This window comes from Pteropus alecto, unplaced genomic scaffold (genome assembly GCF_000325575.1).
Source record: "Pteropus alecto unplaced genomic scaffold, ASM32557v1 scaffold160, whole genome shotgun sequence".
In the NCBI taxonomy this organism is placed as follows: Eukaryota; Metazoa; Chordata; class Mammalia; order Chiroptera; family Pteropodidae; genus Pteropus; species Pteropus alecto.
The window spans coordinates 515,596-529,956 of NW_006429864.1; the positions used below are offsets into that span (position 1 = coordinate 515,596).

Sequence of the window (14,361 nt, forward strand, 5' to 3'; positions counted from 1 at the left end):
GCTCTTCCCTCTTCGACCTCAGCTATTTCATCGTCTCCATCCTCTACCTCAAGTATGAGCCAGGTGAGACAGGGCGGAGGGCTGGAGGGGGCTGGCATCGCGGGGCGAGGATGGGGAATCCCTAGACCATGGTGGTGACAGCTCAGGGGCGAATTCAGAGATGCAGACAGATGCTGGGATCATGGGGTTTTCCCATACCGGGCAGGCAACGGGGAGAGACGTGAGGGAGGGCAAGTAGAGAAGCCCTCCCCGAGATAGTCGGGCTGGGAGAAGGGAACCAAATGAGGGCTGGAGGGAAGGAGAGGAACGTGATAGATAGTTCAGAGGAGGGGGAAAAGGTGCTGGGGAGGGGCAGGGAGAGAAGGTCAGGGGTCCTGGTAAGGGAGGGTCTCATGAACTCGGGCAAGGGGCGTAGGTCCTGGTGAGGGCACTGGCGGGGGTCGGCGCTGAAGGCCTGGCGGTCAGAAGTCCTGGCAGCCCGCAGCCATGACCTCCCTTCTTGCCCTTGGCGCACGGAGCGGGAGAGGGAGCGGCAGCTGAGTAGACGTCTATATAAGGGCCGGTCGTGCTGGGGTCAGATTCAGAGAAAGTGACACCGGTGCCTCGTCCCCCCTGTGGCCATGAGGCTACCTCCTCCCTCTTCCCCTCCGCGAGGCTGTGCTGGATCTCTGCTCCCTGCCAGAATTCTAGCCCTGGCCGAGATCCTTTCCACTTACTGAGCAGAACCAGCCCTAGGGCAGGGTAATTTAGGGTCAGCCTTCTCCCACCAGCTGTAGAGGAGAATCACAAAGGGAAAGAACCAACGTTTAGGATTAAAACAAAACAAAACATTTTTTTAAATGAGGGTAAGTGGCCTCTGTAGAATGTGTTCTATTTTTATACAAGGTTCACAGAATATTTCTTGTTCATCTCCTAGTATTTTAATTATTCTAACACACCAGCAATCTAAACCGACAGTAGAATTTAGCTTTAGAAAAAAGATCAATCACCCCAAAAGTTTGTGACCCTTTCTCCCACTCAGATGTAAATCACCCCATATTCTCTTCTCAAAATGAAAATAGCTCTTTTCAGATGATAAAAATAGGTGCTCGTTCATATTTACAAATCAAGCCAAAAAGCACAAAGGAAAAAAGAATTACAGCTGATGTGGTGGCCACCCTTCCAGACCTCTCTTCTCTGCATTTATACCCCCATAGCTGTGGATGTAAATACACAATCTTATGCAAATAGAATCATACTCTGCTTGCCAAGCTCTTTTGTTCCATTTTATTTTTCCAGTCCACAGGCCAGAGCCTATTTTTTAAAAAGCTTTTCTGGAGAGCAATTACTTTGCAAAGCAAAATAAGCTTTGTATTGCCATAGCATAGCCACAAGGTTGTATTTCCTGTCTGGGGATGAATTCTTGGTGGCTCAGGCCACTCCCCAGGCGAGTACGAAATCCAGCACACCTTGGGAAATCTCGAACTGTGAAGCAAGAGCCCCACATGGGTCTGGAAGAAAGGGGTCTCCTGCCTGCCTGGGCGTAAGTAAGAAGGGTTGGGACATTCCTACTGGAGTCCCAGAGTAAGTCATCTGAACTAGAAGTACTGGAAACTGAAGATTCCTGGAGGTTGAGAGAGTTTAGCAGTTCTCAACCCTAGCTGGGAGCTCTTAAACCCCGACAATTGATTCAGAATATCTGATGTGAGGCTCTGGCTGCTCATGTTTGAAGTTCTTCTCCCTCAGTGATTGCTGTCTGCTGTCAAGATTGAGAAACTGCTGCCTAGTTTAACCCCTTCCTTTGGTAACTGGGGAAACAGGAAACAGAGGGTAGGCTAAATTAGGTATACAATGAGCCTGTGGTGCTATGGCTGGTAGATGCTGGCCTTGGGATTCCAACCCTGGTCTGCTTAAACCCGAGAATCAATAAGTTTATTCTAGACTACTTGCTTCCCTTTAGAAAAGGGAGGCATTGGACTTAGCTGTTAGCCCCCCAGTTTGGTGTTCCTGCTGGACCTATGTAAAAGTTTCTTCTCAGAACCCATGTGCCGATTGCAGGAGCAGCTCCAGAATTTGCAGAGCCCCCTGTTCAGAAATTAAGAATTTCCAGGCAGTGATGACAAAACATCGAACTGAATGCAGGGCCCTTCTGAGCTCAGGGTCCTCGGCGACTGCACAGGTAGAACACTTGAAGCTGAGAGCGAAGCTGAGAGCAAAGCTGTCTTTAAAGAAAAATCTCTGAATTGGGAGTGATTCTGCCACTGAGTAAACATCAGGCTGGTTACTGCACCTCCATGAGCTTCAGTTTGCTCATCTGTGAAATGGGCTCATTGGTAAAAAATAACCCTGGACTCCCTTTCCTGGCTGTTGTGAAGATCTATTGATAACTGTCAGTCTAAGGCACTTGGGAGAGGTACTGACACGTATTTGTAAGGTGGTGAGGGAATGTGTTTCCTGAGATGCAGGCATTTTCTGGGTCAGTCTTTGGTGAGAATCTTGAATGAGGACAAAGTTTGGAGTGTGGTCCTCAGGTGAACAGCATCTGTGTCTCCTGGGAGCTGGTTAAGAATGCCAGGCCCACCCTCCCCCAGACCTGCTGAATCATAATCTGCATTTGAATGAGATCCCCATAAGCACACTAACTTATGAGAAGCGATGGACTGGAAGAGGTTGGAGCTCCTTTTTAAACCTGGAGCTCCCTCATGGGGCAGGTGCTTTGGGTCTGGCTCACCTCCAGGTCCCCTTTCTCCATGCAAGAAGAGAGGAGGAAACGGTGGTGCATGGCTGAAGGAATGTGAATGAATGAATGACAATCCTGGTTACCTTAAGCATGACCCATCCAAAGAAATTTTCAGACCAGTGGTCCTCAAATTAGACCCATCTGAGAAGCTTTTTAAAATCCTCATGTCCAGGCAGCACCTCTCCATCATTTAAATTGGAATCACTGGAGGTAGCACCAGCATCAGTATTTTTGAGGGGGAGGGGACTGGGAAAATTGAAATATTGTTTATTATACTGTTGCCAATATGTTTTATTAAATGCTTTTATCACACCATTTAAACATTTTTTAAAATGTATTTTTTAATTATAGTTGACATACAATATTATATTAGTTTCAGGTGTTTTAAAGTTCCCCTGATGAGACCCAGGTCTCTGCACCAGCGTTCCCTAACCTGGGCACTAGTGACAGCTGGAGCCAGAGCATTCTCTGTGGTGGGGGCCTAGCCTGTGCATTTCAGGATGTTTTGCAGCATCCCTGGCCTCCACCCACTGGATGCTGGTAGTGTACACTGTTTTGACAATCAAAACTGTCCCCAGACATTGCCAGTGTCCCAGACTTTTGCCCTGAGTTGGGAACCGTTGATCTAGCCTGAATCTCAAACTCCAGTGCTTCCAAGGGCCAGGCAGGTGATATAAGGGAAGCGATAAGCTAGCCAGGTGGGATCCAGCCACGCTCATCTCCACCTGATTGGGGCTGGAACCACCAGAACTAGTTTTTCAGGGGAAACTGGAAATGTGATTTGGCTGTTGGAACACTTTTTTCTTTTTCTTTTTTTAAATTAATAGACTTTACTTTTTAGAGCCATTTTAGATTCACAGCAAAATTAAGCTGAAAGTGCAGTTTCACTGACCGCCCCCACCACATGCACAGCCTTCCCCACCGTCAACATTTCCCACCAGAGTGGCACATTCATTACATTCATTGCAATGGATTCATTACAGTGTTTAATGAACCAACATCATTATCAACATATTATCATGTAATCATTATCATAGATTGTCAACATTATTATCAACCAATCTGTAGTTTACATTAGGAATTCTTGGCATTGTGCATTTATGGATTTGGACAAATCTATAATGATAGGTAGCCACCATTATGGTATCATACAGAATAGTTTCACTGCCCTAAAGATCCCCCATGCTCCACCTCTTCATCACACTCCCCTGCCCCCCACCCTGAACCTCCACCAAACTCTGATCTTTTTACTGTTTCCATAGTTCTGCCTTTTCCAGATGTCGTTGAATTGGACTCATACAGTCTGTAGACTTTTTAGACTCGCTTTCATTCAGCAATACGCATTTAAGTTCTCTCTACATCTTTTTGTGGCTTGATAGCTCATTTTTTTTCAGCGTTGAATAATATTCCATTGTATGGATGTACCACAGTTTAATTATTCACCTATTGAAGGACATCTTGGCTGCAGTTTGAATATTTTTTAAAATGCCATGGGAGCCAAGAGAATAGTTTCTTGATCTCTGCTTTGAACTGTAAGTTTTTTGAGGGTGGGGAACAGCTCATCCTCCAGCCTTGCAAGGCAGGGGCTACCAACTCCTTTTAAGGAGAAGGAAACCGAGGCAGAGATCTTCACTTGAAGGCTCAGGAAAAGAGACTGTCAATACACCTCCCATGTTTAGACCTCAAAACTAAATAGCACAGAACAAGGGGCAGTGCTGAAAGTGCCCTGGGGAACCTTCTAGCACTTCCCTGCCATCCACTGACCCCTGGAGAGTGAATGTCATGGAGCCCATTGCAGGCTGGAACTCAGGATCAATCAGAATTTCCTCTTCCCTCCTAAGGCAGAGCTAATTTTTATAAATTCATCCCCTAGAGTTTCCACCCACAGGTACTTTCTATTTCAGTTCAGTTCCAGGAATAACTCTCGCATAATTGCTAAGCACTGAGCAGTTTCTTTTATCCTCACAAGTGCCCTTTGAAAGGAATGATAGCACCGGGGTGATCAACTCACCCAGATTTGCCCAAGACAAGAACCGAAAGTCCCACGTCCCAAGAACCCCTTGGTCCCAGGCCAACTGGGACAATCATTCACTCTGGACAGCACCTCATTATATACATGAGCAAATTGAAGCTCTGAGTGGGGAGAGCTTTGGTGGCAAACTCGGAATTGAAAACCACATTCTGCTGCTTCTGGATGTTGTCCCCAAATCAAGGAATGTGGCAAAGGGCAGTAACCATGGGGATAGTTTCTCAGCTACTACCTTGCTATAGGTTCTCAGAGCAGACTGTCCCCATCAACCTCAGTTTTCCCATCTGTGGCAATGGGAAGATTCCAGGATTGCCAGGAGGGTATGGATAATGATAAGAAGCATAACGATGATAATGCACACCATATTGAGTCAAGACAACTTGGTGAAGGGGATGCTCTCATTCTCTGTTGACGGCAGAAGAAACTGAGGTTGGAGGTTGGGAGGGGGTCAGTTTTCTCCCAAGGCCTGCGGAAGCGAGCAGCAGAGCCAACACCAGGCACGTGACTTTTCAACCAGGACTCACCCAGGGTGCAAACACAGAGCCTGACTTACTTCTGCAAAACCCAGGTTCCCACCCCTCCCCCTCCTGGGTCTTGGTCCCTGGGATAGCCCCAGAGGGCACAAGAAAGACCCTGGAAAGAATTCAACCCCTGGAGGTTATTTTTAGATGCAGAGGTATCCATTTCTCCAAAACATGGGCACCTCACCTGACCTGGCCCCTTGCAGGACCCACCAGCTGCTCTGAAGGATTAACTCTCAGCTGGTGGCGTTTTAAATAGACACCCTGCCCAGTAGAAGAGAGCACTCTGCTCTCTTAAATCCTGTAGGACCTTAGTAAATGCTGAGACTTTAAGACAACCTGAGGGCAGGGAGAAGATGCACAGGACACCTGTAACTCCAAGGTGAGATTGAGGAGAGAAAATTCATTGTTAGGATTTGGGGAAGGAAGGGCTTAAAAGTTTGCATCTGAAAATAGGAAAGGGCTGCAGAGAGAAAAAAGAGTTTGTCTGAGATCACATGGTTAGTTGGCACTGGTGGCGAAGAGAAAGGGAAGTGTGTTGATGACTTAGTCTAAAACAACTCTTATTAGTCCTGCTTTTTTTGTCTTGCCACGTTCTATTTCTTTAAGGTGTTGATACAGATCGTTGTGAAGGAAGAGGAAACCAGATTATAAAAAGTTTTTTTTAAATGATAGTTGACATTCAATATTATATTAGTTTCAAGTATACGGCATAGTAGGCATTTATATAACATACGAAGCGATGTATATACAAGAGAATGGGTAAATAACTTATGACCTACTTCTATGATGGAATACTATACAACAGTGAAAACGACTATTACTCTTGAAAATATGCTCAGCGGAAGAGACAGATGTGAAAGGCTGTGTTATATAATTCCACCTATATGTGATATATAAGTTCTAGAACATTTTCATCACCCCAAAAGGAAACCCTATCCCTATTAGCAGTCACTCTCCATGTCCCCTCCCCCAGCCCTTGGCAATCACTAGTTTGTTTTCTGTCTCTATGAATTTGCCTGTTCTGGACATTTCATATAAATGAAACCATACATTATATGGCCTTTTGTGTCTGGCTTCTTTCACTCAGCGTGTTTTCAAGATTCATCCATGTTGTAGTATCTATCAAGACTTCATTCCGTTCTTTAGTTTATTTTCTGATTACAGTCGACATACAATATTATGTTAGTTTCAAGTGTACGATATAGCAATTAGTCATTTATATACCTTGCGAAGTGATCACCTCGATAAGGACTTCATTCCTTTTTAAGGCTAAATAATGTTCCACTGTATGGATATATCACATTTTGTGTCTATTCATCATCTGATGGACACTTGGGGTGTTTCTACCTTTTGGTGATTGTGAATAGTGCTGCTGTGAACATGGACTTCCAAGAATCTTCCAGAATCTATTGGTGGGTTCTTTGGGATAGAACAGCCTGGAGCCCCTCACACTCCCTGCCCCGCTGCCCACCCAAGGCGATGAGACCTGTTCCTGGCCATCAGGGATGGGATAGAACGTAAGGGACCCACAAGGGGGCTCGATACAGATTGTGGAGCCCAGTGCAATGAGGCAGAAGGGCACTCTTTGTCTTCCCTCCTTCCGATGGGGGGGGGCTTCTGTTTTTTCTAGTTTTGATGATTAAATATTTCAAACACACAGAATAAATATCACAGCCACCTCTGTCCCCTCAACTCAGACTTAACAGATATGAATATAGATTTGCTTTTTTTTAATAGAATGACAGACACAGTCAACCCTGCCCCTTCCTCTCCCTCCCTCTCCAGATATGACCACCAACCTAAAATCAGCCTGTACTTTGTCCATGCCTGCATTTCTACCTTTACCACTGTGTGTATATCTATGAACTACAGTGGTCCTCCCTCATAACTGCAGTTTCGCTTTCTGTAGTTTCAGTTATCCACGGTCAAACAGAAATTTATTCTCTCATGGTTCTGGAGGCCGAGAGTCCAAAATCAGGTACCAGCAGGTTGGTTTCTTCTGGAGACTCTAGGAGAGGATCCTTCCAGGCTTCTCTCTCCTGGCTTCTGGTGTTGCTAGCAATCCTTGGCATTCTTTGGCTTATAGACACATCACTCCCATCTCTACCTCTGTCTTCACATGGCCTTCTGTATGAATTTCTTGGGGTTCCTGTAACAAACTACCACATATAAGGTGGCTTAAACAACAGAAATTTATTGTCTCACAATTCTGGAGGCCAGAGGTCTAAAATCAAGGTGTCTGCAAGGCCATGCTCTTTCCAGTGGTTCTGGGAAGGAATTTTTTCATGCTGCTTCTTAGTTGCTGGAGGTGGCTAGCGTCCTTGGTGTTCCATTGCTTATAGCTGCATCACTCCTATCTCTGCCTCCATGTTCGCGTCACCTTCTTCCCTGTGTCATCTCCTCTGTTTATAAGGACACAAGGCATTGGATTAGAGCCCCCCGCCCCCCAATGACCTCATCTTAATGTAATTACATCTACAAAGACCCTATTTCCCAAAGAGGTCATATTCACAGGTACCAGGGGTTAAGACATCAATATATCTTTTTGAGGATCACAGTTCAACTTGTGATATCTTCTGCGTGTCTGTCTGGAATGGTATTCAGCCTAAAAAGGAAGGAAATTCTGATACCTGCTACAACATGGATGAACCTCGAGGACAGTATGCTAAATCAAATAAGCCAGTCACATAAAGACAGCTACTGTATGATTCCACCCTCTTTTCCCCAGGAGCAGTGGAGCTGTCCCGGCGCCACCCCATGGCATCCTGGCTGTGCGCCATGCTGCACTGCTTTGGGAGTTATATCCTGGCTGATCTGCTCCTTGGGGAGCCCCTGATTGACTACTTCAGCAACAACTCCAGCATCTTACTGGCCTCAGCCATCTGGTAAGCATCACCAGCCTGGCAGGGCATGGAAGAGCAGAATTGGGGGCGGGGGTGACCCAGCCACCAGGGAGGTGGGAGGTTGGAGGAACCTGGATCCATCATCGCAACCTCTGTGGTGGCCTTGAACACACCACTCTCCATTGCCTAGCTCTGTCCTGAGCCAGGCATGTGGGGAAGGGGGTCTGGACACAACCTCGCCTTCCGGGGCCCTCATAATCTGTCTCCCCCTGATGCTTGGCATTCTCTCCCCAAAGGTACCTGATTTTCTTCTGTCCCCTGGACCTCTTTTACAAGTGTGTCTGCTTCCTGCCTGTGAAACTCATCTTCGTGGCCATGAAGGAGGTGGTGAGAGTCCGCAAGATTGCCGTGGGTATCCACCACGCGCATCACCACTACCACCATGGGTGGTTTGTCATGATCGCCACCGGCTGGGTCAAAGGTAAACAGGACCGTGACAGTGACAATGGAAAATCACTCCAGTTGAGAACCCCTGCTCAGTGGTACATGTCAGGCACCTCGGCTGGCACTTCCATTACTCTAGGCTAAGGGGCATCACAACTGCTGCAGGAGTGTAGGCTCCTCATTAGCTGACACCTTTGAGGCAAATGAGAAGATTCTTCCAGAAATTTAACTGTCAAAGGTAAATAGGACAACAACGAAACAATGACAGCTGATATCTCCAGCAGGGTTTCTCAATTGTGGGACTACTGACATTTGGGGCTGGATCATTCTCTGGTGGAGGCCGTCTGGTGCATGGTCGGGTGTTTAGCGGCATCTCTGGCCTGCAACCACCAGCAGCATGCCCCCTCCCCAGATGTGACAACCAAAAATGTCTCCAGACATCGATAAATGCCACCTCGGGAGGCAAAATTACTCCTGGCGCAATGGTACATATCGGGGACCCCAGTTATCCAGCTGCTCCTGGAGTAGGCATCAAAGCCTCTTTAGTAAATGCTTTTGGGGTAAATGGGAAGATTCTTCTTTGAAATTTAACCATAATGTCTCCACATAAGTCTCCTTATTCTTTCTCCAGGAAGCCTGTACTACAGAGCAAATTCCCCAGGGGTATAGCATGCCTCCTAGAGGGCAAGTTGTTTGAGAAAGATTGAGATCAGAGCCCCGAGGAGGGAGGCTAGGGTCGGGGGCCACTCTGGAAGCCTCGTGCACAGCTCAGGATCCTAGATTGGAGGCATCAAGGCAGACAACCCAGATTTGTCCGTGCCTTCTAGGTAGGATATTAGCTCAATTTTTTCTGGCTGGTTTTGCTCCAATTGTGCTGTGTGACCCTCGGCAAGACTGCCCACTCTGGACCTATTTCCCCACCTGCAACTGATCGTCATACACCCAGGCTGATTGTCCCTCTGGAGAGGACTCCAGGAGTGGAGAGTCTGCCTCCTTGAGAATTCAGCTAAGAAGTACGGGAAACTGCGGGCGACGGGCTCATTCAGAAGCACCCTATTCCATAGGCGCTGGTGTTGCCCTCATGTCCAAATTTGAGCAGCTGCTCCGAGGGGTCTGGAAGCCAGAGACCAATGAGATCTTGCACATGTCCTTGTGAGTACCCCGTCTTCCCCATCTGTCCCTCTTGTGCCCCCAAGCCTGATCCTGGGTTGGATACTTCTGGTAACTTAGAGCCCTCAGCCCCTGATTCTGTTTTCTAGAAGCTTCCAGAGGACATGTCTAGGGAAACCCATTGAAGGAACCACAACTCTGCCTAGGGGCCAAGGACAGGCAGAGATGCAGGGAGATGAGACACTTGATTTGGGTTTTGAAGAATGAATTGGAGTTTTCTAGCAAAGGAAGAACCTCTGGACAGAGGACAGCACCTCTGCCATCTGTCAAGTCAGAAAAGAACAACAATTTGCCTAGTTCTGTAGGGGAGGGTATGGAGTGTGGGTGGGGAGCCTGGGGCACTGAGTGTGGGTAGGGAATGTGGCTGGCGTTAAGTGGGGGAATGGTGGGTAGGGCCAAAGGGCAGCATTTAGGATCCAACCCAGGGCCCCATGCTGCATTTAGACTAATACATTTTAAAAAGATATCACAGCTTAGGGCTAGTTAAATTTTCTCCCAATCTACAATAAGTAGAACTAGAGCCATTAAAATATGAAAAAATTAAAAGCTTTTCCCATAGACCAGTGAAAATTACCTCTTGTTTTATACTTTGGAAAATGCAGCTTTATCTTGTTTCATCTCCACGAGAAGTCTGTTCCCACCCTCAGTTCACTTACAGGGACCTGGGGCCCAGATGGTTGCGTTGCCTGCTGCTAAGCAGCCAAGTGCCTTCCCCTTCTCCTTCTCTTTCCACCTCATTATCTGAGGCTAGGATTTCACAGAATCACAGACACAATGTCCCTGGCCCTGGGACTCGGTGAATGAGAAAATATCAGGTGCAATCATTAAGTATGTGCAGTGAGTGACAGACCTCAGGAACAGAAGTCTGGGGTCTGTCTGCTGCAACAAGTTAAAATCTTAGAAACCTATTCTGCAAGGAAGAAAAGGAAAGTTAAGAAAAACCACGTGTTATAATTCCACTTCCTGAGGAGTGTGCTGTCCGTGGATCCCTAAGACTACCCTCAAGTTCGATGATGTGTTAGGACTCAGAGAACTCAGCAAAGCCCTTTAATTCAGGGTTACGGTTTTTAGTACAGAGAAAGGATGCTGATTAAAATGAGCAAAGGGAAGATGCACATGGGGCAGCATCCAGGAGATACCAGGTTCGAGCTCCTGTTTACCCCTTCTCAGTGGATCTGTGTAGATGTCCCCTGTTTCTCCCAGCATCCACATGTGACTATACGCATTGACTATGGCCAACCAGCAAACTCCCCCGAGCTCTGGTATCCAGAGTTTTTATTGGGGTTCAGTCACACGGACATAGCTGACCACCTACGTGGCTCACTTCGGCCTCTAACCCCTCTAGAGGTTGAACTGATACCGCATGACCCAAGACCCCCACCCTAAATCACACTGTTACTATCTGATGTGACCCAAAGTCCCCAAGTAAACAGAGACACTCTTATCAGGCAGAACATTTTCAGAGCTTAGACGGCACCTCCCAGGACCCAGAGACAAAGGCCAGATCTCTCTTTGGGCCAAGTTAACCCTTTACTGCATAGAGAGACACCACTTCCTTCGTACCATGTGGGCATCTTCCCACTTCCCACTCAGAAGTCAGATGGGAGCTGGGACTGGCTGGAGGCAGTTGGAGAAGGGGGCCTGGGACAGAGATACAAAGGCCTGAGCCATGCTGTGCCTGCTGGTAACCACGACTGTCCCTTCCAGCCCCACCAAGGCCAGCCTGTATGGAGCCATACTCTTCACCCTCCAGCAGACCCGCTGGCTCCCGGTGTCCAAAGCCAGTCTCATCTTTATCTTCACCATGTTTATGGTGTCCTGTAAGGTAAGCCTTCCTGTCCTGACCCATGCCCAACTGTCCCTCCTGGGATAAGGGCTCAGACTCGCAGCTTTGGGTGTCCAGGAAAGGACAGCCCTATGTGGGGGTCGGGGGGGAGCTTGCCAGTAGGTTCATACATGGAGGAGGGTCTGAGAAGAGCAGTGTCTAGCATGTGGGGACGGGAGTGAGGGAACAAGGTCTTCCCGGCAGGGGGCCCTACCTGGGCAAAGGCCGAGAAGTAGGCAGGAGTGTGCAGGGCCTGTTTCATGGAGAGCAGAGGGACAAAATGCAGGGACAGCACCCTCAGGACACTAGGGATTTGGGCTGGACCAGAAATGGTGTTGGTCTGATCGTCAGGCCTCAAGTTGGGGTCACCCTACCCCTAGCAGGGATCTTGAGGGGTCACACTCTCCTCCCTCCCTGAGGAGCTGGAGAGCTCCGCTGCTGGCTTGGGAAGGGACCACGGTCAATCCAAAGGGAGTGAGCGACTCCAGGCCGAGCACAGCTCCTCCCTGAGCCCAGGTGGGAGTAATTCTGGGGAGAGGGTGACCAACAGTCCCAATGAGCCCAGCTTTAATACCAAGTCTTGTGTCCCAGGAAACCCGGGACACAAGACTTGGTCACCCTCCTGGGGATGTGTGCAGTCAGAGGGGTGGATCTGAGCTACCTCTGACCTTGACATGGATGACCTTTTCTCTCTTCTCCCCCTCCCCTTCTTTGCTTTCTGCCTTGGTCTCCCTCTGGCTCTCTCACTGTCTCCCTGTCCTGCCACCCCACCTCAGGTGTTCCTGACGGCCACGCACTCCCACAGCTCCCCTTTTGATGTTCTGGAGGGCTACATCTGCCCTGTGCTATTTGGGACGACCATGGGGGGTGACCATCACCATGACAACCACGGTGGGCCCCATGGAGGGTCCCACGGTGGTGGTGGGCCCAGCTCTCTGCACTCAGCCATGGCTGCAAAGTCCAAGGAGGAGCTGAGTGAGGGCTCAAGGAAGAAGAAGACCAAGAAGGCAGATTAGAAGGCAGCCCAGGGGGCCTGCGGGCTGCTAGGGAGAGGACCTGGACCCAGAACCCTCAGAGCCAGGCATGGAGGAGGTGTGCTGGGCTCAACTCTCCCCTCTTCAGGCCTTGACTTCCCTGTCTACAAACTGAGGCCATCAGCCTACCCTCCAGGGCTGATGAGAGGGGTTAGATGAGATATGGGAGTAAAGGGCATTTGTAGGAATGGGGGTCCCTCTGCCAGGCCCCTGTAGAGTCACAGATTTTGGGGTGGGGAGCCACAGAATCCTGACAGTGGCACCAGCCAGAAACCCTGGGAGTTATATTCTTGGTTCTAGTATTTCCTCTCTAAAATTAAGTTTTGACTCCGAAAGAATTTCAAGCCAAGTTGAAACTCATTCACTTGAAGGATGATTCCCAAGTACGTGCTGCGAGGCAGCTGCTGTGATTTCCACGTCTTCCTGCCAACTCCTCCTAGGCATCCCTAGGCAAGGTGCCTCCTTCTCTGAGTCTTATATTCCCCATCTGTATAGTGGGGACCCCTGGCCTTCCTCTGTACACAAGGGCTGATGTGAGGCCGGACGTGAACCAGCCCTTTAAGCTCAGAAGCACCATGTGGTCAGGAGGAGAGGCTGTGACAGGTGTTCACTGTGCTTGAGAACAGCTTTGCATTTTAGATCATGTGTGTTCGTGGATCACAGAACCACGCAAGTTACCTGGCATGAAGGAGGCCAGGCTTGAAAGCTTGGAGGGTGGGAAAGGCTTGTCCTGATCCTTGGCTTCGGGCTGCCCCAAACCAAAGAAATGTAGCTGGCTGGGTGAGGGTGCCAAGATTCAGCTTTATCCAGGGGCTCCGAACACTCGCTCTTGGGTCCTGGAAGCACCAGGCCTTCCTTATGCTGACGTCCTTCATTGCTGCTCATGCAGTCGCTCAACAAACATGCTGTCATCTACTCTGTGTCAAGTCTTATGCTGCTGCTGGGCAGCCTGGGAACTTGCTTCAGGGTGAGCAAGGGGGATGGTATCTGAGGGTCCCTCCCAGCCACCTTCAGCTCATTCTAGGTTGCCATGACTTCTGAGAGGGGTGTGTGGGGTTAGGGCCCACGCCGGGCCAGCTTGAGGCTGCCTTCTGTACATGGGTGCTCAGGGCATTAGTCTGCAGCTGTGTTGAGATCAGCGTGGGGTTGGTGGCATCCCAAGTATTGGGAAAGTGCCTTGATTTGGTAACACCTGGGAGCTGGGTGGGTCCTGAGGCTGTAAGGCCTGGAATTCATCCTCTTGCATGTCCATCAAGGCTAAGCATGAAGGTTCAGCGAATAAATCTGTTGTGAGAGAACCCTGTTGGCTTGTCTGATTCATTTCTGCTTTTTCGGCCTCAGGACACAGTGGGGATCTGTGTCCTCAGAGATGCTCAAAGTTTCTAGGGGAATGAGGCTCGCGGCAGCCCAATTGCCAGTGGGAGATGGTGGCTGTGTGTGAGGTCTGCAGGATTTGGAATTAAGCAGACCTGAGTTTGAATCCTTACTCTGCCACTGACAGGTCAAGGAGCCTCTTCTTTTCCAAGCCTGTTTGGAGGGGAAAGGAGGTGATGATTATTACTGCCCTTCAAAGATGGGGGGAAGAATAATGGTGTGGTTAGGATTTGCAGCTAAGAGTCTGTGCCAGATCCTTTTAACAGAATAAAAGTCAAGCCACAGACTGGGAGAAAATCTTTGAAAATTAATGAAAAATTATATCTGATAAAAAATTGTATCTGGAATACATAAAGAATTCTCAAAACTCAATAATAAAATATACAGCCCAATTTAAAA

At 48.5% G+C, this 14,361-nt stretch overlaps 1 protein-coding gene across 1 annotated transcript; it reads left to right on the plus strand.

The window, feature by feature from the left end:
* Positions 1–6: 6 nt before the first annotated feature.
* TMEM38A (transmembrane protein 38A) lies at positions 7–13,886 on the plus strand. The gene is made up of 6 exons (XM_006904258.3): positions 7–63; positions 8,001–8,157; positions 8,412–8,596; positions 9,624–9,711; positions 11,437–11,554; positions 12,331–13,886. Exons 2-6 carry the CDS (start codon positions 8,030–8,032, stop codon positions 12,568–12,570), a joined length of 759 nt encoding a protein of 252 aa, XP_006904320.3. The 5' UTR covers positions 7–63; positions 8,001–8,029; the 3' UTR covers positions 12,571–13,886.
* The last annotated feature ends 475 nt before the right edge of the window (positions 13,887–14,361 follow it).